A 21,585-nucleotide genomic window follows, 5' to 3' on the forward strand; every position below is an offset into this window, starting at 1 on the left:
GCTCCACACGGGGCCGGACAGCGCGAGTCCCTGCGGGAGGAACGCGGTGTGACAGAATGGGACTTGATTGCACTGGTGCCTCAAATGAAAGCTCCCTCTCTTTGGCATCAGCTGAAGTCTTCAAAACAAAACAAAACAAAACAAACTCAAAAAGCTGCTGCACTCAGCTGAGGAACCAACGTGAACTCTCTTGGTTGCGTTATTAGTTTTCTACCACGCGGGGGGAGCAGGCCGGCTGCCTGCCGCCCCGCCGACAGCTCCAGCCTGGCGAGTCGTGGCTGACAAACTCGTGGTTTTGCGGAAACGTTTTGCAAAGTGTTTCCTCACAAATGGGTTCTGGGGTCTAAATAAAAGCACAGATGCTGTTTATGCTGTTCTCTAGCATCTCGGTGCACTTTATTTTAAAAAAAATGATTTGAATCAAAGCTCTCATTCTTTAATTAAACTTCATTTAGATGCCATCTGCCTGGGATCAAGATGGCTTCATGTTTTGCAACTCTTAATGAGGATTGTTATTGGATTTGTAAACACATAAACAACACCCCCCCCCCCCCCGACAAACTCTTTGAAAAGTAATAAATGAGAAATGTGGCTTAAGTGTTAAGATCTGCTTCTTCAGGCTTCTAATTGTAACGGAACAGTCTCCATTCAGCGGATAATCACGTTATATACAAAAACTGGGTATAAAAATACCCTGCAACTGAAGGATCAAGATTAGGGAAAGTGCTAGAATTGCAGCTGAGTGAAAACAGTAATAAAGCAGTAATTGTCATTTTTTTCCAAAGCAGGAAGGGTCCGAACTCCTGTGGCACGGACCTGCGTCTCCCACAACTATGCAACGGTGGGAATTTTCTATGCTGGCTCTGGAAACCGGAAAGTGGAAGTTGCAGCCCTGTAACTCCCAGAAATGACAGAGGGAATTACTGCTGTCCACTTCAGAAAATAAAACTCTTATGAGAGAAGGGAAAAGGAGAAGGAAGAAGGGAGTTTGGCAGAGGAGGGCCAGGGTGCAGGGCAGGGGCACCTGCCGCCCCCCCCGGCAGGGACAGAGCAAAGGCAGAGCAGGGAAACGGCCGCGTGCTCCGTCCTTTCTTAACTTCCTTCTCCCCCCCCCCCCCCACCTTTTACAGCCTTTATGATTCCATTAGGCTTTCTGAACTAAATCATTAGTCCCTGGTGTAGCTCTGATGCCCTAATTTAACTCAATGCCTGACTTCACCCTCGCCTTTCAGAGCAAGTAATTAGGGCCCTGTGTACTAGGCAGCGCATCAGATCTGTATCCTGCAAGAAGCCTCCCGCCCACCGCGCGTTCAAGGGAGTGCTGAAACCTGGAGCAGACCTAGGGCAACATCAAAGAGCTTCACTCATTACCAAGCCACTGCACTGCCTTCAGTGTTACCCTATCAGATCTTTTTTTTTTCTGAGGAAAAAAAAAAGTCAAAATATAATGAATGTGCCCTATTAGGAGACACCTATGTGTGGCTTGATCTGTGAATAAGCCCATTTCAGACATTTCAGAAAGGAAAATTGTATTTTTACCTCTGAATCGCGTTTCTTTGTTTCGTAATTGGAGATGCCATGGGTTTGAACATCAGGCAGAAACATGAAAGACTAGATTTTGATGCCATCTGTTCAGACGTCAAACTATTTCTAATTGGGGCCACTGATACAGATTTCTGCCCTTCCTTTGGCTGCCAGCTTTGTGCCTTCTCTTACATTTATTTGGGCTTTTATTACCTCATGTGATCGTTGGCATCTAACTCGACGGCAAATGGAAGTTAAGAACATGGAAATAAAATTGCAGCTGCTTTGAAAAGTTCTGCCCATGATCAAAATCCTCTCGTGGATGAAAAGACAAGGACTCAAGCAGATCGAAAACCCATAAAACGAATGAAGAAGTGCATTACACTAGGAAGAGCTGCCACAAGTGACTTTGATCCCTGCATCTGCTACTGTCTCCTTCCTCGCCGAGTACACGCAGAAGCCCCAATGACCGAGGCAGCTGCTGCTCAAGGCTGCAGACCTGCTTGGTGGAAAAAGCTGTAACTTGTCCTGAAGCCCGCAAGGATGCCTGGTGAGCAGAGCCCAAGCTGAGCAATGGTTACCCCAAAGTAACTCAGCGTTTTGCCATTTGGGCAAAGAAGCAAGCCAGAGGCATCTTGCTTTACCGGGCGGTACCAGATTTAGCGGGGAAGGTGTCTGCTGGATGTGCTACCTTTCCTCATCTTCCTCATCACAACTGATCCTCAGGCTAAGACACAACCCATAACTGCTGTTTCGGAGAGGGCCACGTCGTTCCTACTGTGCTTGCTCCGAGTGTGGGCACCACTTCTTTCGGCGCCACATTCAGCATTTACTTCCTTTGTTCGAGTTGGCTTCTTATACCACCATCGTGCCTGAAGTGCCTGAGCACTAGCTACCACGCTACCTTACCTGCGCGCAGATCTCCTTGGATGTAAAATACAAGTTAAAGATGCATGGGGATGAGTAATAGCGGTTGGCTGCATTAGCTTCTGCTGCCAAAATCCACTAGTGAAATTAAAGTATAACTGCAGAAATCGTAAATCAATTTACAAATTAAAATAACTTACAATTATTTATTTTCTTCAGTTTACTGGGTTGCTTCATTTTGTTCTTACAGGACGAACTGGGCCCAGGCGTGCAAAGGACACGCTGGGGCTGCAGGAAGCACGTTCCCGCATGTCTTTCAGGAACAACATGAGCAACTTTTGGTCCAGTGTTACTGAACTAGTCTAGCATCAAAGAAGACAATCTGTATTTACTCTGCTAGTTCTCCTCACTCCTTAAGGCACCAAAATCTTTTGGAAAATCACAGATGGTGAAGAACATCATGAAATGAAAATCTTTTACTGTTTCAGAGGATGGTTAAATGCACATAACAAATTGCTTCTGAGTTTCTAAGGCGGGTGGGCACTAGACACGACACCAAACAGGGAGCCTGTGGCATCTCTCTCCTTGGTGGGGATAATGTGGCCTTAAACCTTCCTTCTGCTCAAAACCTTTCTGCTAAAACCACTTCTGTGCTGCTCACGGGCCCAGGTCTTCGATGCTTGTAAGCATTCGGTCCCTCATCTTCCACAGTGGTGCAATTTTGCACCAATCCTCTTGCATCTCTGTAAGCAAATTTTTACGGAAGACATCAGTAGCAAAGGAAGCATTAAAGCGTGTCAAACCTCTTTGTTTCAAACACTGATGACACTAAAGACTTTATTGAGCAGCCAAAGTATGACAAGAAGGTTTGTCAGTCCAGAGATGCCCTCCTGTACTTACTCTTACCTACAAATGCAATTCATAGTTCAGTAATATGCGTAATAAAATAAGTACTTTTAAGAGCAAGGCAACACTTTTTATTTTTATTTAAAAAGGCCTTGATGGCAGGAATATAGTGTAAAAATCATTGGAAAAACTAAAAGGCATTGATACATATTGGAATATACACTTTTTACATAAATTACATTTATTTATTTATTCTTTCATTTGAGGTTCTTATTCGGTATTGAGGTCTAATAGTTAATAGGTCCTGGGATCTGGACGTTTAGACCACCATAGTCTAACATGTACATGGGCCATTGCTGAAAGAGAGGGAGAGAAAAGAAGGCAAAAGTCTCTGTTAGGACACAACACAAAAACATGCATACATCAAATCTCTGACATGTTCAGACACGGGCTGATGCTCCCACTTTCCAAATAAGATTAAAGAACCAACCCAAAATCAAAACACCACCAGGAAACCCAACAAAAACCTTTAAGTTGATATTTCTCTCTCTCCTCTTTTTTTTTTAGCGTTTGGTATCACACACGACTGCAGCCAAACCCTGAGGGACAACAGGTTGCACGTCCACTGATTTCACTGTTTTTACAGTTGTGATCCGCTACCTGACGCAAGGGTTAGCTCTGCATCTCTCCCAGGACAACGTGAGCCCGAGCGCCGCCGCGGCCAGGCCGCGGGGGCCCCTGCTCGCCGGAGACTGCTCCGCTGACAACCCCCTAGAAACCCAGAGAGAAAAGGCAGCTCCAAAGCTGCGTCCCCCTCCTTCGCCAAACCTGGTCGGGCCATTTTACATCGCACTTTACGGCGTTTGTCAGGTCAAGTGAAGGGAAGTGGCGCTGGTTCGTAGAGAGCAGAGAGCAGCATCCTGAAGCGGAAAGATAGGTAGGCAGTAACCCGCTTAATATTTGGAAGGCTTTACCACAAGTGAGATCTGATTTGTGGATGACGTAGACTCCATATTGGAAGAGGAGGAGGAGGAAGAGGAGGAAGAGGAAGACACGGAGTTCCCTTCGGAGATCCTCTTCCGCTTCCGCTTGGGAACGCTGCTGTCTTTGTCTGAAGGGAAAGAGGAGAGACATGGGACATCCGAATGCCGAGAAAGCGCTGCAGGTGGGTGGGCTGTTTCCATGGCCCCCTACGGAAGCGCACCCAAATCTTTGCAAAGCCTGGCCGTTAGCCACCTCACCGCCTCCACTTGTAGGATCTTACTTATCTGTAGGGGATGCTAATTCTGACACATTTGGTTAAAACGGGCTGAAATTTATTGGGGAGGATGGGACAGACAGAGAAACGCACATACAGAGATCACAGAAACCTTGTTTCCTCAGAAGCTCAACTGATAAATGAAGAGTCAAATTAAGGGGTTTATCCAGTGAATAAACTGCTAATGGGACAAGGACAACCAAATCCTCCAGAATATGGTGAAAATTTTAGTCGAACCATACATGTCTCTCCCCAACCGACAAAACCACAATCATCTATGAGGACGATTCGTGCCTGAACAGATGCTGAGTCGGTGAGGGTTTTTTTTCCCCCAGGTAGGATCTTTCTCCTAGCCTTGGCTGGTGATGCTGGAGAGACAAACACCTCCGCGCAGTGCCGTCTGCCGCCCCGCGCATTTCGTGGCCCTATATTCTCCCTGCCTGCCACAGCAGGGCCACCAGTACTTTTTTAGCACCCCGCTTACCTGTTTGTTTGGCCTCAGTGCAGATTTCGGCAAAGGGTCTGCGAGAGGAACGAAGGGAGGATTAGAGCATGCATGTGGCCAGGCAGATGCCTGCACTTCTCCTGGCCACGTCTCTGCGGGAGGTTTCTGCTGCCCAAATGCGGGGACGCAGCCCAGACCCCGGACTTTGAGCTTGGACGCGGGGCTGCCTCCCTGTGCGGTGATGGGAAACAGGAGCTTCCCCCACTGCCCAGGACAACCTGCAGTAGCTCCGCAGGTCTCTGAGTCTGGGCAAGCTGCCTCGTGGCCGCCCCAGCTCTCCCATCTCCCCCGGGCTGCTCTGAGCCTGTTTCTGCTGTTCCTCACTCCCGCTCAGGCCAGTCTGCAGGTCCTGTGGCAACCCCAGGTCAGCAGGAGCAAAAAGACTCCTTCTCTCAGACTCCTGGACTACCTCAAGTAATCTACAAAATGCCTCAGCACTACGTCCACACAGGTCCACCTTCTCTGAATCGAAACAGGGCTATCGCATTCGCAACGGCAGTACAGCCCTGCCCAAGCTCTGAGCTCCTTAGCAACGTGGTCATCTCGAACTGCAGGAAGAAACTCACTGGGCCCCACATCCCAAGGGGATAAATTGGGACCGCAGTGGCTTACTGGACTAGTGGCTGGAGAAACAAGGGTGACATTTAACAAAGAGAAAACTTCCCGAGTCCCAAAACTAGAGAAACTTACTGGAGCTGGTTTATAACCACCATCCGAATGTTCTCGCGGGCCTTCAGGATCTTCTCCAGCCGATGGATGTCGTAGGTGTTGGGGTTTCTAAACGGGATGTCGTCTGGCAGGCCAGTAACCTCCACGGCATCAGGACTGTCCCGGATGAGTTTATAGGGCACCATGACGGGCCGGTTCAACCCCAGAGCTTCTCCTATAAGGGCAGAGCAGAGGACAGCAAACCAGTGACCATGGGCCGACCAGCTGACCTGCCCTGAAGCTTACCACACTCTTCTCAACACCAGATACCCTGCTCCATGAACTTTCCTTGAAATTTAAATAGCAAAGCACTTGCTAGAGAGCACAGACGTATCACACAGAACAAGACCTGCCATCAGTGGCTGGAAAGCCTTCCCACGTTTCAGCTATTTCCGCAGATATTCAGCCTTCCCACAATGAATCCCCTCCCAACGACCACTGCAGGGCTCGGGATCAAGCCGACTGCAGGAGTGAGGCCTGGGACAAGGCTGGGAAGCCAAGGCTGCCTTCACCACGTGCTCCCAGCTCTGCTGGGGCTTTGCCCTGGTGACTGCAGCCCTGTTGTGCTGCTGAATTGCCAAGGCTGACCTTTGCTGCAGTACACCGATTTATTGCCTGCTCCATTAATCCTTATTTAAAACCTTGCTATGAAGCTCACATAAGGACTGTTTTACAGGACCTATAGTCTAGTATTTATACACTCATCTCTGCTCTGTAAAAGAGCACCATTGCCATGCATGGGCCAGCCCAGCAAGCCCAGCGCCCTGCCTTGTGGCTGAGGTCAGGAGCCAGACCTTGGAAAAGAGCATAGGAAATAAGGCAAATGAGAGACACCTGCTTATCCCTTGCTTGTCTCATCTTGGCTTCCAGCTAGCGGCACTTTGGGGGTCCTCGGGAGGGATCGCACCCCGCATGCTGCATTCGACAGCCCCCGAGAGCCCTGTGCTGCAGAAATCTGTCTCACCTGCTTTTTCACCCCCTTTATCCCTTTGGCCTCCGCAGCATCCTGCAGCAATGCAACACCACAATTTAATTACGTGCTGCATAAAAAGTGCTTCCTTTGGCACGCCACTGCTGATTCTCTGGGTGCCCCGTGTAATTCCTGCACGGTGGGAAATAGCAAATTCTCTCATATGAGGAAAGGCCAAGAGAGCTGGGCCTGTTCAGCCTGGAGAGAAGACTGAGGGGGGATCTTATCAATGTGTATAGTATCTGAAGGGAGGGTGTAGAGAGGTTGGGGCCAGACTCTTCTCAGTGGTGCCCAGCGATAGGACGAGAGGCAACGGGCACAAACTGAAACACGGGAAGCTCTGTCTGAACATGAGGAAAAACTTCTTTACTGTGAGGGTGACAGAGCACTGGAACAGGTTGCCCAGAGAGGTTGTGGAGTCTCCATCCTTGGAGATGTTTAAAAGCCGACTGGACACAATCCTGTGCAACAAGCTCTAGGTGACCCTGCTTGAGCAGGGGGGGTTGGACCAGATGATCTCCAGAGGTCCCTTCCAACCTCCACCATTATGTGATTCTGTGACTCCCACCCTCCTTGCACTCTCTGGGCCATCTGTGATTTTAAAGACCTGTCATCTCCAAGCATGCACACACCTACAGGTGCTACCAACACGCCCTGCTGCCAACGCTGTCCCTCCGCCAGAGCCACGAGGCTGGATTCGGGCCCCAACCCAACCCCTTGGTGGAGCAAAGCTTTCCAGTCCGCCTCATTTCCCACTAATGTTCCCAGCCTTCCCTGGAGCCTGCGGTGAAGCAGAAAGGGAAGGGGAGTAGTTAGACCTGCTCTTGCCTCACGTTTTTGCAAGCCCCAAACCTACGCGCTGAAGGTGTGAGCTGCTGCTCTGACAGATTTCTTTACAGAGAGTTCATCTCTGATCTCCATCTAGCATGAGCCCACCTGGCACTTCGTGTTCGATCAGCACATTTGCGCAAGGCACAGCTGCAGGTTCAGAAGCATTTGGATTAGACTCATAACCCATCTGACGGGTATCACGTCTCTGACGCTTGTCAGTAAAAACGACTTGGGAAAAAAAAGATGCAAAAAACTCCGCAAAGCGGCCACTTTGAAATAACCTGGCCACCGGAGGCTAAAGCAAGCCTGCAGGGATTGCTAAGCAGGACCCAGACTCTCAGAGCCGCGTTTTGACCTTAAACACCCACCGCGCGTGAGCACAGCCCCTAGCGACTTCGGTGCAGTTACTTCCCCTTCGCACTTCTGCAGCTGGGGCATGACTCAAGTCCTGTGCCTCAGTCCCTTAACATGCGATAAACACATTATACAGATAGATTATGAGCAATAAATAGAGAGCGGGACAGCGATTATTTAGCAAACAGCTGTTGATTTTTCAGCTGGAAGGCTTCCAGCAGCAGCCAGATTGTATGTGCGTGCGCACGTAGGGGGAGCGGGGCTCTCCCACGGCTCTTGCTGGGAGAGCACACCCTTCCCATCACACCCCGTCTTTCTCAGCAGACACAAGCGCTCGAAACGAGAGCCTGCCTGCTCCCCTCCCTGGCCCCCAGCTCCTCATGCTTCACTTCTTTTCTTATTCGTTTTTTCTCCGCAGCTGTTGCAAACCAACATGCTGGGTCAGAGCTCTGTTACTCCACATGCAACCTCAGTCCAAGGTTTGTTCTCCATTAGGACAACCCCAAGGTTGTGCAAGAGGTTACAGAGGGGCAGCTGGGAAGAGCCTACACAGCCTGGTCACTGGGACACATTGGGTGTAGCATTAAGCCAGGGCAATGGCACAAGGCACATGTTTTCCCTGTACTTTTACAAGCCTATGGATGTAAGGAAAAGTTCTCGCAGGAGTAACTGTGCTTATCGGAAGCTAAAACCAGCACAACCTGAGTTGAATGTTTTGAAGCCAACAGCAGAAGGAGACCATTTCCAAGTTAGGAGGGCTAGTTAGACCAGAAGTCACGAGTTACTTCTTCCCCAAGGGCCTCTAGAATAAAAAGCTAAGCTTGGGCCATGTGCAGTGCCAGGACCCATATGGAAATGCAGGCTCCTCTGAAACGCAGGACAATCACTGCCCAGACAGGCTGGTCGGGATGTCCGATTGGGACGAGTCAAGCTCAGGAGATGACATCAACGTTTCACCAACAACTGGTGAGGAAGGGCTTTTTTTTTTAACTAGGCACGCGGGGAGCCTGAGAATTGCATTTTCAAATCTTCTTCAGTGTCTTGACCTGCTTTTCTGCTGCGGCTCCAGCAGACACCACGCTCCATCTCTGCACGCACTGTGCTGGGCTTTATCCTGCTCTGCAGCCAAGAGGCAGAGCAGGTGGGAGAAGCTGCCTGCCGGGAGCTCCGTGCACGGCCAGCACGTTCAGTGCACACACCACTGCTTGCGCTGGCTCAGGGCACGTTAAAAATGCATTCAAGGTTGATGCCAGACTGAACAAATCCTATTCTTTGGATGCATTTTTTCTTCCTCCCTCCCCTCTTCAAGGAGGAGATGTCAACGAGAAGGTCACAGTCTCAACTGTCAGCACTGAGACATGGGAACATCCCTAGGGACAAGCTGTAACGTGAAGCAGTGAGAAGATACCTGTGCTGCAGCAGGCTGCCGTGCGCTTGTCCTATAAATAGAGGCCTTCGGTGTAATTAATTTTAACTACGGCTGCTGTCAGCAAAAACAAACTCACTTTGCTATGTGTGCAGATGGGAGACTCACCGTATTTTTCGTTGAAAAGCTCTTTCACTTGTTCCCGGAGAATCACCTTCTCTCCAAGCCTGTTTGCATCGTCCTCATCTGCAAAGCAAAAAGGGGTAAGGACTAAAATATCCTGCTTCATTTTGACCCCTGCAAGACCCATCCCGCTGTCGCACAGAAGAACGCGTTGCTGCACTTCAAGGCTCCTCTGCCCCAGTGCAATGTGGAGGCTCCTCAGATGCGGCTGTTCTTTGCCTGCACCTTGTGTCACCTTTCAGAGCTGTGCAAAGTAGCTATAAAATGCTGCCAAATCTGCATTTGCCACGCGCTTACATAGTTGATAGCATTTTACATCCACTTTGCGGTGCTGTAAATGACTGCAAAATATGCAAAGCAACAGAGACTCAGGCCCTCGGTGCCACAAATGCTCCCACAAGTGATATCAAGGAATGAGATAGCAGTTTTATAGCTAGGCTCCTAAGTACAGTATTGTTTTATAATATGCCATATAATCAGCTTGGCTTTACTAGCTTTTTTAATTATCCTCATCATGCCAAACAGTTTCTTCTCTATTCTCTCATTTTAAACGATGTGACTGTGTCAGTAGATTTCTCCCCAGCTCTTCAGCATCCTCGGGGAGGCTCCAGGAAAAAACGACTGCATTCAATACCTGCCCCCAGTAAAGCTTTTCCACCCCACAGATAGAAAGGACCCACTGGAACAATCTTTTCCATCTCTCCTTGCGGTTCACCTATGCAGCTCTGAGACGCACGGCTATATCCAGCACCCCAGGCGTGCCAGCGTGCAGACACGCGCGGGCTTTTGGGCAGCACCACAAGTGAGCTCCTGCTGCTGGGAAGCAGAGGCCGGTGAACCGGGATGTGCATCTGGCAAGATTACACGGGCTTTTAATTTGGCTACTTATTTACGGTCTGCTCGGCGGAGAGCGCAGTCCAGCAGCCGCGCAGGGCAGTGGTGCCGCAGCGAACCTCGCTGCACCCAACGCAAGCATTTTGGGGGCTACTCTGCAGCCAAGGCAAGCATTTTGGGGGATACTCTTCCTCCCTGTTTACTCCTGCATCCTTGGTGCAGCTGCAACCGCGGCGCTGGCTGGGCAGTCGTGCTGCAGGCGGTGCAAAATAAGCTTTTAACGGGGGCCCTTTGCACCGGACCGCAGGCGTTGGGGTAAGCTGGGCTTGTGGCAGGGGATGGCTCGGGGACGGCCACCCTGCAGCGGGACGGGCGAGCGGAGCCACGGGACGCCGCGGCCCTGCGCCCCCCCGGGCGGCAGCCGAGCCCACGCCGGCGCCCCGCGACGGCACCGCTGCCCAGGCCGCTCAGAGAGGCCGGGGGGTCTCCAGCCGCCGTGCTGCAACGGCAGAAAGCCGGGTGCCTCCCTGCCGCGGGGCGGCTTTCCGGATTGCTCTCAAAGGAGAGGCGAGTTCAGTCCTTCCAAATCCCTCCATTTCAGTGCTGCACCGGTGCGATTAATAATAACAGCAATAACAGTAACAACAATAACAGACGTGATTTAAATCTTTTTGCCTTGCCTTAATGCTGCCCTAGACTCCGTTTTTAAGGTCGCTGAACAACCCTACGGCTTGAAATTTTGCTTTAAATACAAGCTGGCAACCTTGCACGAGTCCCTGCCTCGCGGAGCTGGGCTTTCGAGCAGCACACTAATACCAGCGGCCTCGCGACACAAATCCCGCGGTGTGGCAACGCCGTGGCTCGCGCTCCTGCGAAGAAGGGGGACATCCCTCCTGCAGGGTCCGGCCTCCCAAAAGCTGCTTTTCTGAGTGGCCTGGAAAATAGTAGTTCGGTAGGTCGGCGTGTAGCAAGGAGAAAGGGAGACGTGTCTGCGAAGGAACCTCAAGGCCGAGTAGCACTGCAAATCCAGAAACTGCAGCAAAGGAACTGGGAAGGGCTCTAGCAAAAAACCAAATAGAGCAGAACGAAATAAAATAAAGCAAAACCAAGGTCCCTGAGCAGCTCTGATCTCAAGAAAGAGGCAAGACTCTCCTCTCCGCCGCCCGCGTACGGGTGCTGCTCCGGGGCTGCCGGCCCCTGCGGGCTCCCTCTGCGACCTCCTCGGCATTTGGGCTCGGTCCCTTGCAGGCGTATATGCAGCCGTATGGATGTATAGATGGTAGCAGACAAAGAAAGAAACATCAGAACCAGGTGTTGTCACTTGCTTAATTTTGCAGTGGTTCTGTTTCCCCAGGGCTCTTTCCTTGCCGCTAACGCTCCAAGCGACCCAACTACCTTTTTTCCTGCCGCGCGGCGGGGCAGGACTCCCACCTTCCCACCTCCCGACACCGGCGCGCGCTCTCGCAGCCCGGGGGACACCCCGAGCGAGCACGCACAGCGGAGCAGGCGGAGAGGGAGCCCGGAGGAGCACGCCGAGGCCGCTCCCAGCACAGCCGCTCCGGTGATGCTCCAGCATCCCGGCACTGCACCGCCTCCGTCCTCGGACATCTTCGGGCGAGAGAGATCTCGCGTTTTAGACATCTGACACTGTGAAACGGTTGACGTAAGGAGGCCGCCAGCACCCTTGGTTGTGCCGAGTCCCCTCCGTAGAGCAGGGTGACGCAGGCTTTCGGGTTCGGTTCTGTGCTATCAGCTTTTCTTTTATTTTTATTTTTTTAATTAAAATAAAATGCCTGTTTGCTGGGTTTCTTTGATCCTGCTTGCCTGGACTGAGGAGCCCCATTCCCTCCATATACACTTATATTTAAGCAATCGCACTTTTAAATCACCATTTGCCATTTTTCAGTAGGGCTTGTCGGAGCTCAACATTTCTTCTAGAAACGCCAAGTCCTACCCAGTGGGCACTAAAAAATGGATTTTAGGTGTCTGTTATTAGACAACAGGATCCAAAACGTAACCTATTTTTCTAGCGACTTTAAGAAAACCCAACAAAACCAAATCCAGCGCGTTCCACGTGTAAATAAGGTCTCCGTGCGTGACGTCTGCTGATGCCCCGTGCAGAGACCTGCTCTCCACGGTGAAACCTCAGCACGGCCAAACCAAGAGCACCTGCGACACGGGGCGTTGCGCGGGTCGAGCCGCCCCGCTCCCGCTCCCGTTCCCGCGTCTCGGCCAGGCCCGCCTCGCGCTGCCGTAACCCCTCGCCTCGCTCCCGTTACGCGCTGGGGGGAGGCGGTTCGGAAAGACTTGCCCGTTGCGCTTTTCTCAGCGGATCGACACGTCTCTCCTCTAACGCTGCACTCAGCGACTCGTGCTTGCGCCCGCACTCAGCGCGGCCCCAAACGGTCTTCCCGACGCTCCAAACGACCATCCACCGCCGGCCGCGCGGCTGGGCCGCCCGCGCTTCATAAACCTCCGTCAACTAAATAACTACCGCCAGCGTAGCTTGCAGCGCAAGCGGCTCAGCTTTTGCTACCGGCGCTCGCAAGGCAGCGATCCCCTTCGTTTCCGAGAAACACGGGGCCGAGCCAGGCAACCGGCGGGCTTCAGGGTATCGCAATTCGGCCCCGAATTGTAAGAGGATAAACACGCGCCTCGTCTTCCAGCGTCTTGTCAGAGCGCAAATGCAATTACACCGGTGTGAATCTGGAACGAACCCGCCAACCGCAACGAGGCTATTCCACAGTGACACAGCTTTAAATACAATTAGAATTAGCCTGACATACGCATGTTTTCTACGTGTAACTATAAACTTGTAGGAGCATGCAATTAACATCCAGACACGGGGCCAGAAGCGCAGCTGAGACGAATAAGCCCGGCTCTGCCAAAGCCGGCTGCGCTGATATACCTTGCCGTGCAAGAGCTGCAAAGCAGGCAAGCTCTTCTCTCCTCCTGCAAATTATTACATACATTAAATGCATGGAGCCTGCCCTACTGCACGCCAGCTCCAGCCCACTGTATGCATTAAAGCAAAGCAAAGAATCCCCCAAAGTGCTTGCTGTGAATTGCAGATGGACTTTTTAACAAATTAATTGCTTAGATGCGCGGAGGAGCTAAGCGTGACTCGTCAGGGCAGTTTGTCCGGAGCAGAGCTGGGGCCTGCAGCAAGGGGGGCTCAGAAACGCAGGTAGGATTAATAACAACAACCAGACACTGTTAAACACATGCTGCATCGTTCAGTTCTTGGTATCACTGGGAAACAGCGGGGAGGAAAAAATACCTGGAATCGGGGCGTTTTAAGATATTTTCTTTCCCACATTAAAACACAAGCGCATTTCTTGTCTGCTACCATCTACGATGCATCAGCTGAGCTACGTACCATTCAAGGCAGCGTATGCTTTTTCCAATGACGTTATCCGTCTAGGGGCTACAGCACGAGTTAAAAGAAGAAAAAAAAAAAAAAGGAGAGAAAGAAAAAGAGAGCAATGAGTGCTACAGCTTGGTTTTCTTGTTCACAAATAAAAGCAAAACCCAGGGCGACCCTGTCCTTAACCGCTCAGAACTGCTCTGGTCCTGAGGCCCTTTGGCATCCAGACCGCCTCAGTTGTCCCACTGGTTTTCACTGAGCTATTTTCGCTGCTCGTCCGCGCGCCAGCCCCGTGGGCACCCCGGGCGCCCACCCCGCTGGGCAGGGAGAGGTGAGCGGCAGTGAGGGCTGGGAGCCACCGAGCACGTGTCACCCCGTCCCGTCCCCGCAGTCGCTCGGGGACCAGGGCTCCCCGCGCTCCGGACAAACCCGCTGCGGGTGCTCAGGGGAACCGCGCGGCCCCCTGCCCGGCGCCCGAATCGCGCCACGAGAGCGAGGAGAGCGCTCCCGTCGGCAGATGCAGTATCCCGAGCGAAGCCTCCAAGGGGGGATTGCCAAAAAAACCAGAGGGAAATTTGCAGGTTAAAGCGGGTGCAGAGTAAACAGGGAAATTGCGTTAGTTCTGCAGCAGCGGGGAGGAAAACGGAGAAAACGGGACCCCTGCGGCGAGGCTGGCTCCAGCCCCCGGCTATGAAACGACGAGGGATATCAGAAGCGAACCGAAGAACAGGAGAAGACACCGGCTCCTGGCCCAGCTCTCGGCGTCGAGGGACTTGACGCCAACGTCCCAGACGGGGAGCGGGGCTGGTTCCCGCGCGCAGGGCGCCCGCAGCAACGTCCCGCACGAGCTCTCTGCCAAACCGCGTTTGTCCTTCGCCGAGCAGATCCCTTCCTTGCACCAGATCCCTTCCTTGCACCGTCCGTCCAGACGGGGTCCGATCGCAGAAGGGCTGCAAAAACCTGGGTGTGACGCATCGACCAGAGGCCACAACGTGAACAAGGACGGATCGACCAGGAAAACACAAAACGCCGATGCTACGGGCTGCAGGAAGGAGCAGCCAGGCTGCCGGGGCGGCCGGCGCGCTGCGCAGGGGACGCGGCACTGCCCTGCGTACGGCCGGTGTTTAGGAGCGCTAGTCAGAAGGTTTAGAAGGGGCAGGGGCAGCATCTCCGGTGGTGCAAAGGAGCTTGGACACAGGCATTTTCATCAGTCCTGGTGAAAACTTCAAGGTGCTTCTATTAAAGCAAGCTGATTAAGAAAGATAATTGAATTTTTTGTCCTGGTAACCCACATGTGCTGCACCTTAAGCCTGGGAGTCGTCTCACCAAAGTGGCTGCAGATGCTCCTGGCAGCCAGGGAGAGCGTGTGCACAGGCAGGAGCACGGTCCCACCGCCACACACGTGGGCAGGAGCACGGTCCCACCGCCATGTGTGGGCAGGAGCACGGTCCCACCACCACGTAAGGGCAGGAGCATGGTCCCACCACCTCGCACGGGCAGGAGCACGGTCCCACCACCCCACAAGGGCAGGAGCACGGCCCCACCACCACACACATGGGCAGGAGCACGGCCCCACCACCACATATGGGCAGGAGCACGGTCCCACCACTCCAGGCAGGCAGGAGCATGGTCTCATCATCACGCACAACAGTAGCACGGGAGAAAAAGGGCTTTCGGGGTTCTCCAAAGGACACGGAGAATCAGGAAGAGCAAAGGGACCGTGACACCTTGGACCGGCTGGCGTTACCCTCCGACGCAGGTGAAGAGGTAGCGCAGGCACGCGAAAGAGAAAAGGAGAAGCAACGGCACAGAAAATGGTGATTTGAATTGCAGAGCACGAGCGCTAGGTGCTTAAAAAAAGGCTTTGGAGGCTTTACACAACTCTTCACACTCGCTGTTTGACTTTCCACCTTCAGACTAAAACCAGTAATCGATCACCTTAGCACTACAAAAAAAAAAATTCATCCCGGATAAAAGGAATGCAGATAAGAAGGAACAATAATCCGACTGCCCTCGCACGGGTTAAATATCGGGACGGAGGGATGAAGGAAGCCTGGGGGTTTGGACTTCAGACAGCAAACAGGCGAAGGAACGAAGCCCGCTCCGCTCGGGTCGCTGTCGGATCAAGTGCTTTTCCCTTTTTTGTTAGAAGTTTCAAACATGAGGCACGGCTCATCCAAGTCTTGCGGAGGATTGTGCTCTTGTGATTAAAAGAAAAAAAAAAAGGATGCCTGGATGTGTGGTTTTTTAATTAAAGAACACTGCCTGCCCTACTTTATTAATTGGAGTATGGGAAATAATCTATCAGTGCGGTAGGGAGTTTTGGGAATAGGACAGATGGAGCTGGTGTACATTTTCAATCAAAGCACATAAAAATTAACATACAGAAAGATTTTTTTTTTTTTTGCTAGATTACTTATGCTTGATATTTTTTTTCCAAAGGCTCAAATTAAGCCTGTTTTGTATCTCCGCGCCTCGGGAAAGAAGAAAAGAAAGGAGAAGCGTGCATTTACAGCGCCGGAGCTGCAGCCCCGCTCTCCTACTGCTGTTTTGGCGCTGGAAGCTCGTGCCAATTGAAAAAGCATTTTGAAGGTCTTTTGCGCAGAGCCGATAGCATCGGCGGAGAGAAGAAAAACTGGAAAACGGAATGAAAATCTCTAAAGGCCAAGGGGGCTGTGCTCGCTCGGAGGGCTTTGCGCAGCCCGCGGGGACCCTGCGTCCCGCGTGCCAGTCCCACCACTCTGCACGGGACTCTGCACCCCACAGCTCCTAAATCGCTTATTTGCAGTGTTTTTCCCCAGAAATGGCCTCACTCTCAAAACCACCTTCTTCTGAAGGCAGATAACACAGGCTACGCGCACAAGCTCTCCCTCCAGTCGTCTCGGAGCTGATAGGACTTGGATCTCACCCAGGCGACTGCGACCCATTAGGGGAGAGATATCATCTTGACAGCAAAATTACAGATAATCTCGAGAAAAAGAACGCGAGGCGCTCGAGATTGCGTTGCAATCCTGCCATCCGCCGCTGCAGTATTTAAAAAAATTGCTGCGCCCCAAAGACGCGGCGAACGAGCCCGGTTCTGCGCGGTCCCGCAGCTACTGGTACCGCTGCAAAAGCAGCCGCCGCCGCCGCAGCCGCCCCCGCGCCGGCCGAAATTTTCTTTCCCCTTTACAACGCGTGTTATTCACGCAATGTTTAGCTGAACCACAAAGGTATAAACTCCGGGTGCATTTATAAAGAAGCCTCCTGGACTTTCTAGCTCTTACTGGCTTTTGCAAGCCGTAAGTAAATATCGCTTTTATTTTAACGTTCTTTTGCAAAATAAAATGATTTCCGTAGATTTTCTTTTAATGCCAAGGATGCACTTCTGTTGGGCTTGATTTTACCTAGCAGGGTTTTAATACAAAAGATGCAGGTAAAAAGAACATGACAACTTCTCTTATATTTCATTTTTTATGCTCTATGGCTATTTTGAAATTATTAATTTTGTTAAGGCAGATGAAAAGCGATCAAAGCAAAAGTGACGTATGTACCACTGTGTTGCTACCATCAACTCAGGTGTAACAGGATGGTACAACGGAAGAGAGGTTATTGCTGTCAACGGGTTTTTTTGGGGGAAGATAAAAATAGCCTTTTTATTGAAGAGACATTCCAGTGGTAGCCCTGTTATAAAATAATTTCAAGTTCCTGCATTGCCTCCTAAGATTTAGCAAAAATATGGAATAGTCTATAACAAATTGAGGTGTCGGGTAAGAAAAAACAAAAAGAAATCACTCGTCTGTAACAGTTCTTACTTAAAATGTGCCGCCTACACCTAGGAACTGCGAGGAAGGGACGCGAAGCCGGCGCTGCCTGGCTGAGCCCAGGGTGGGGAGAGAGGAGCAGGGATTGCGTGACCTCTTCCAGGGGCTGCTCCGGTAATGCAATAGCGTGGAATAAAATATTTCTGTGCTTTTCTCCTAGTATGGGCAGACACACGGCGCGAAGGTACATCTGGACAATCACTCCGAGGGAAAGGGGAAAAAAAAAAAAAAGTTCTCCGTAGAAAATAAAATCAATTTCCTCTACATCTCTATTTATCATGTTGCGTTTCCAGCTGAGCTGGCAGGCTGAAATATTTGCCTTCTGATGTGCTCCTTGTTAATGGCATGATTTGTGTCAGATCAGCGTCCCTTAATGTAATTATACGGATTACTGCAGAGGAACGGAAAGACAAGATGGGGCTGGAGGATTGGATACATCGTTGGGTTACTCCAAAAGTGTATCCCTATAATTCCATGGAAAACTGGAGCTCTGCAACACTCGCACTTTACCCCAGTCTCATCTGAGATCCAGCTGATGTGAACTGTCTGGGAACGTGGTGCTCGGGAACCAAAAACATGGAGTTTAATCCAAAGCCTGTGGATGTCTCTGGGAACCTCTCCAGAGTCTTGGCTGGGCAATAAATCGGGTTCCACAGGATCAACCTGTGGACCATGCCCTGGACTGAATTTCCCAGACAGATCATCTTCTGTCAGAGCTGCCTCTGGAGTCTAACACCTTTTTTGCAGTTCCCAATAACAGTATATAAATGTTTTCCTGTCCGCCGTATTTTTCTTCCCTAAATTGTGCCATCTCCATGGAGGCTGGCCAAGGAAATGGAAAGCCATCAATAAAGAAGACAACATTTTTTGCACCCATCTGGGCTCTTCCAACAGTTGTAATTACACACATTTAGAATGGAGACAGGTTTTAAACCACATTTCTAACAGCAAGATATCTTTTCCGGGGAGTCGGGAAGCAAGAGCCTGAGTTATTGCAATGGTGCACGGGCAAGGAGAAGTTCCCTGCAAGGCCATTTCCGCAGTTCGGCTTCTGCAGCCTGGCATGAGTTTTGCTCAGCTTGTCAGGGGTAAAATCTGAGGATGGGCTCAAAGTCAGGGCGACCGGAAAAATGGGGCCGTAAGTCCCATTGCACCAAGGGAAGGCACCAGCGCGGCAGCACCGCAAAGGGCAAGGCTGACCTGGGGGAAGCCAACTCCTTGTCTCCTTCTCTGGAGGTATTCAAAACCCGCCTAGACATGCTCCTGGGCAACGTGCTCTAGGTGACCCTGCTTGAGCAGCGGGGTTGGACCAGATGATCTCCAGAGGTCCCTTCCAACCTCAACCCTTCTGTGATTCTGTGAACTCCTGGGACAAGCTGAAATTAGCTGAGCTGGGAACTTCACAACCCAGGGCGTAGGGACTGCAATCCATTTACAGGTTGAAACGGGGAAAGCACTGAATTCAGAGAGGCAGGAGTCAATGGGTGACCGGACGAGTGAAGATAACCTGCATGTTCCTGAAAACGGGGCAGAGGATTCCCACAAAGCTTCAGAGGAGCTTTAGCTCCGCACACGCCAGCCCCCCTTTTCCCTCTCTGAGCACAAGTTCAGCATCCACCCTGCTGCCCTTCAATATGCCTTCACCGACCCTACGGAGCCGGGAGAAAAGAGCCCAGGAAACCCTCGGTTCATGCGACGTTTCAGCACGACCTGCCAGCAGGACCCATCTCTGGCCAGCACCTCGCGCCCGCGGCTCCGCGCTCACCCGCTTCTCCCACCGCAGCAGAGGGACGAAGGGGACAAGTCCAGCGACAAAAATTCAGGAGATAGCGATGACGGCGCAATACGCAGCCGAGCCACGAGAGCGGCAGCGACGGGGGCCCATGGTGGGAAACGCCACCAGGATAAGGGAGCAGCAGATGGGACAGTGATGGGGAACCCCGTTCTGCAGGCTTCAGGGGAGATTTGAGGCCTCTTGCTACCTTTCACTGGACATTCGTACAGCGTGAGCACGGAAATGCAGGCAGAAGCTTCAAATTTTAGCGGTCAGTGCTTTCCCCCCCCCCCGCCCCTTAACACCTGCATTTCATTTTTTCCATCCAGTTTTAAAACCCAGCAAGAAACAGCTCACAGAAAGCGGAGCAGGAGAACCGAGCTCCTTGCTGCGCGGCCGACATCCCCTCCGGGCGCGCTCGACCTGCCCCTGCTCCCCGGCGCCCGTTCCAGCGACGTCTCGCGCTCACCCGGGGCGGCAGAGGAGAAACGGGCACTTACAGAGCCCGCCCAGGTCCCAGCGCCTCCTCCCTGCCCCTCGCCCCGCTCCCCCGGGCACGGGATGCTCATAACTTGGAGGGGGTTTTCATTTCCACGTCGCTGCTCCGCGCTTCCCGCGGCTTGATAAACAGCCCTGCCGCACGCGCAAGCAACCTGCTGCTTTTTATAACGCAGCTCCGCTGGTTAATCAAGCGGCAACGCTCATCGCCGCCCCCGGCCCGCCGGCGAACCTCCCTCTCCGGTGAACCTGCCAGCTAACTGCAACCGATATTTATTTTTAAGAGCATGCACTTTCTTAAATGCAGAACGCAGATTCCTGCCCTACATCAGCTCTTGAAAAATGCAAGGAAATAGCAACAGGACGCATGTGGGAAGCAAAGGCCAGCTGTCTCGGTCAGGGGAAGCTTCAGCAAGCGCACGGAACGCGCGGACCGGGCAGCACGGAGAGGTGCGGCGAGGGCAGCTTTCCCCCAGGTGATAAAGCGAGCACGCCGCGCGAATCCTGCGACTCCCTCACCGCCCATCAACACCGACTCGGTGCATCGCTTAGGCAAAAAACGCTTACCGGGTTTGGGGATGAGTCCTTGAAAAGGCCTGTAAAAAAATAAGGAAAAAGGAAGATTTAAAATGAAACGCCAGGAAGAGGATGCATCCGGAGCGAGCACCCTCCCGGGGGGCTGCGTGCCAAGGTCCCCCGCGGGATCCGTGGGAGCCTTGCGCAGGCGGCTCGCCCCCTGCACCGGGGAGCCCAGCCGAAATCGCGATGGATTCGCACTTAAAACCCCTGGTTTCCACTCCCAGCTCCGGCAGCGACCTGTTTGGATCATCCCTCGCAAGCACCTTCCCGCCCGTCTTCCCTCCCCGCTGGCACCCACCCGGGTTGGCTGCAAACCCTCGGGGACGGCGAGCGTCTCCCCTCCGCTGCGAGCGGACGCTGCACGGCCCCGCACGTCTCCGAGCTCGGGGGCAGCTCCGCACCGCTCAGACAAGCGACGTTTCGGTTTTAATCTCGAGCCTCTTACAAAAGAGGCAGACCACGGCTGCGTTTCCCTCCTCTAACCCCCCTCCCGGGGGGCTGCGGCCCCGCCGCGCCGCTCTCGGCGCCTTCCCCGACGGGGCGAGCGGGGCTTCCCGGGCCCCGCGCCGGTGCCGTCTCCTCCACCCCAGGCAGCGGCGCGGCCCAAGAGCGAAAAGCAGCAGGACCCTCTGTCTTACAGCTCACTCCTGGCCGGCAAATCATTAGCTTCCAACCTAGCTGGTGCCTCTCGGCAGGCTGCAAGGCCGTGCCGTTACGGAGCATTTATAACCCTTCTCCGACAGGGCTGGCAGAGCCGGCGGCGCGTTTAGCCCTGGAGCGAGCACGGGCATGGACAACCTGCCCTGGCGCCTCCCGCTTCCCGCTGCTGCCCGGCAGGAACGCACCTCGTCACGGTGAACTTGATTTTATCGGCCACGGCCAATATCCTCTCCAGGTTCTGCGAGCCGAAGGTGCACGGCTTCCGGAAGGGGATCCCAGGGGGCAGCCCCTCGATGATCACCGAGCCCGGGTTGCTCTTGATCCGCTTGTAGGGCACTTGCACGGGGTACTTAATTCCCAAGGCCTCCCCTGGAAGAGAAGCGAGGCGCGAGCGCGTGTGACGCTCGGCGGCGGCGGCGGCTCGTGTCCCCGAGGCGCTCACCCATTCCCCAAAGCGCCACGCTGAACCGAACGAGCCGGCTGCTCGACGGGGCATGTCAGGCTTTGGGTCACGGACCAACGTTTTCGGGCCGTTGCCCCGGGGACGATGGGAATGGAGGGGTCGAAGGCAACCGCGAGGGTGCAGAGCAGCAGCGCGGCCAAGAGCAGATGGGGCGGAGGAGAGGCACCATCGGCTCCCGGGGCCGGAGGGGCCCCG

At 52.8% G+C, this 21,585-nt stretch overlaps 1 protein-coding gene across 5 annotated transcripts in view; it reads right to left on the bottom strand.

Moving 5' to 3' along the window:
* Positions 1-2,852: 2,852 nt before the first annotated feature.
* The window catches only part of GTF2IRD1 (GTF2I repeat domain containing 1), a 97,828-nt gene continuing 79,095 nt past the window's right edge, over positions 2,853-21,585 (bottom strand). For 4 of the 5 annotated variants that reach the window (XM_067309958.1, XM_067309956.1, XM_067309957.1 and 1 more), the window contains exons 22-29: positions 21,113-21,296; positions 20,256-20,284; positions 13,626-13,673; positions 9,398-9,475; positions 5,691-5,883; positions 4,980-5,017; positions 4,212-4,348; positions 2,853-3,593 (exon numbers count right to left, since the gene is read on the bottom strand). In XM_067309958.1, the coding sequence (XP_067166059.1) occupies positions 3,525-3,593; positions 4,212-4,348; positions 4,980-5,017; positions 5,691-5,883; positions 9,398-9,475; positions 13,626-13,673; positions 20,256-20,284; positions 21,113-21,296 (776 nt within the window). In that variant the 3' untranslated portion in view covers positions 2,853-3,524. The remainder of the gene's footprint in view (positions 3,594-4,211; positions 4,349-4,979; positions 5,018-5,690; positions 5,884-9,397; positions 9,476-13,625; positions 13,674-20,255; positions 20,285-21,112; positions 21,297-21,585) is intronic. The other variant, XM_067309959.1, reaches the window with a different exon arrangement.

Source organism: Apteryx mantelli, chromosome 22, assembly GCF_036417845.1.
Source record: "Apteryx mantelli isolate bAptMan1 chromosome 22, bAptMan1.hap1, whole genome shotgun sequence".
Lineage (NCBI taxonomy): Eukaryota > Metazoa > Chordata > Aves > Apterygiformes > Apterygidae > Apteryx > Apteryx mantelli.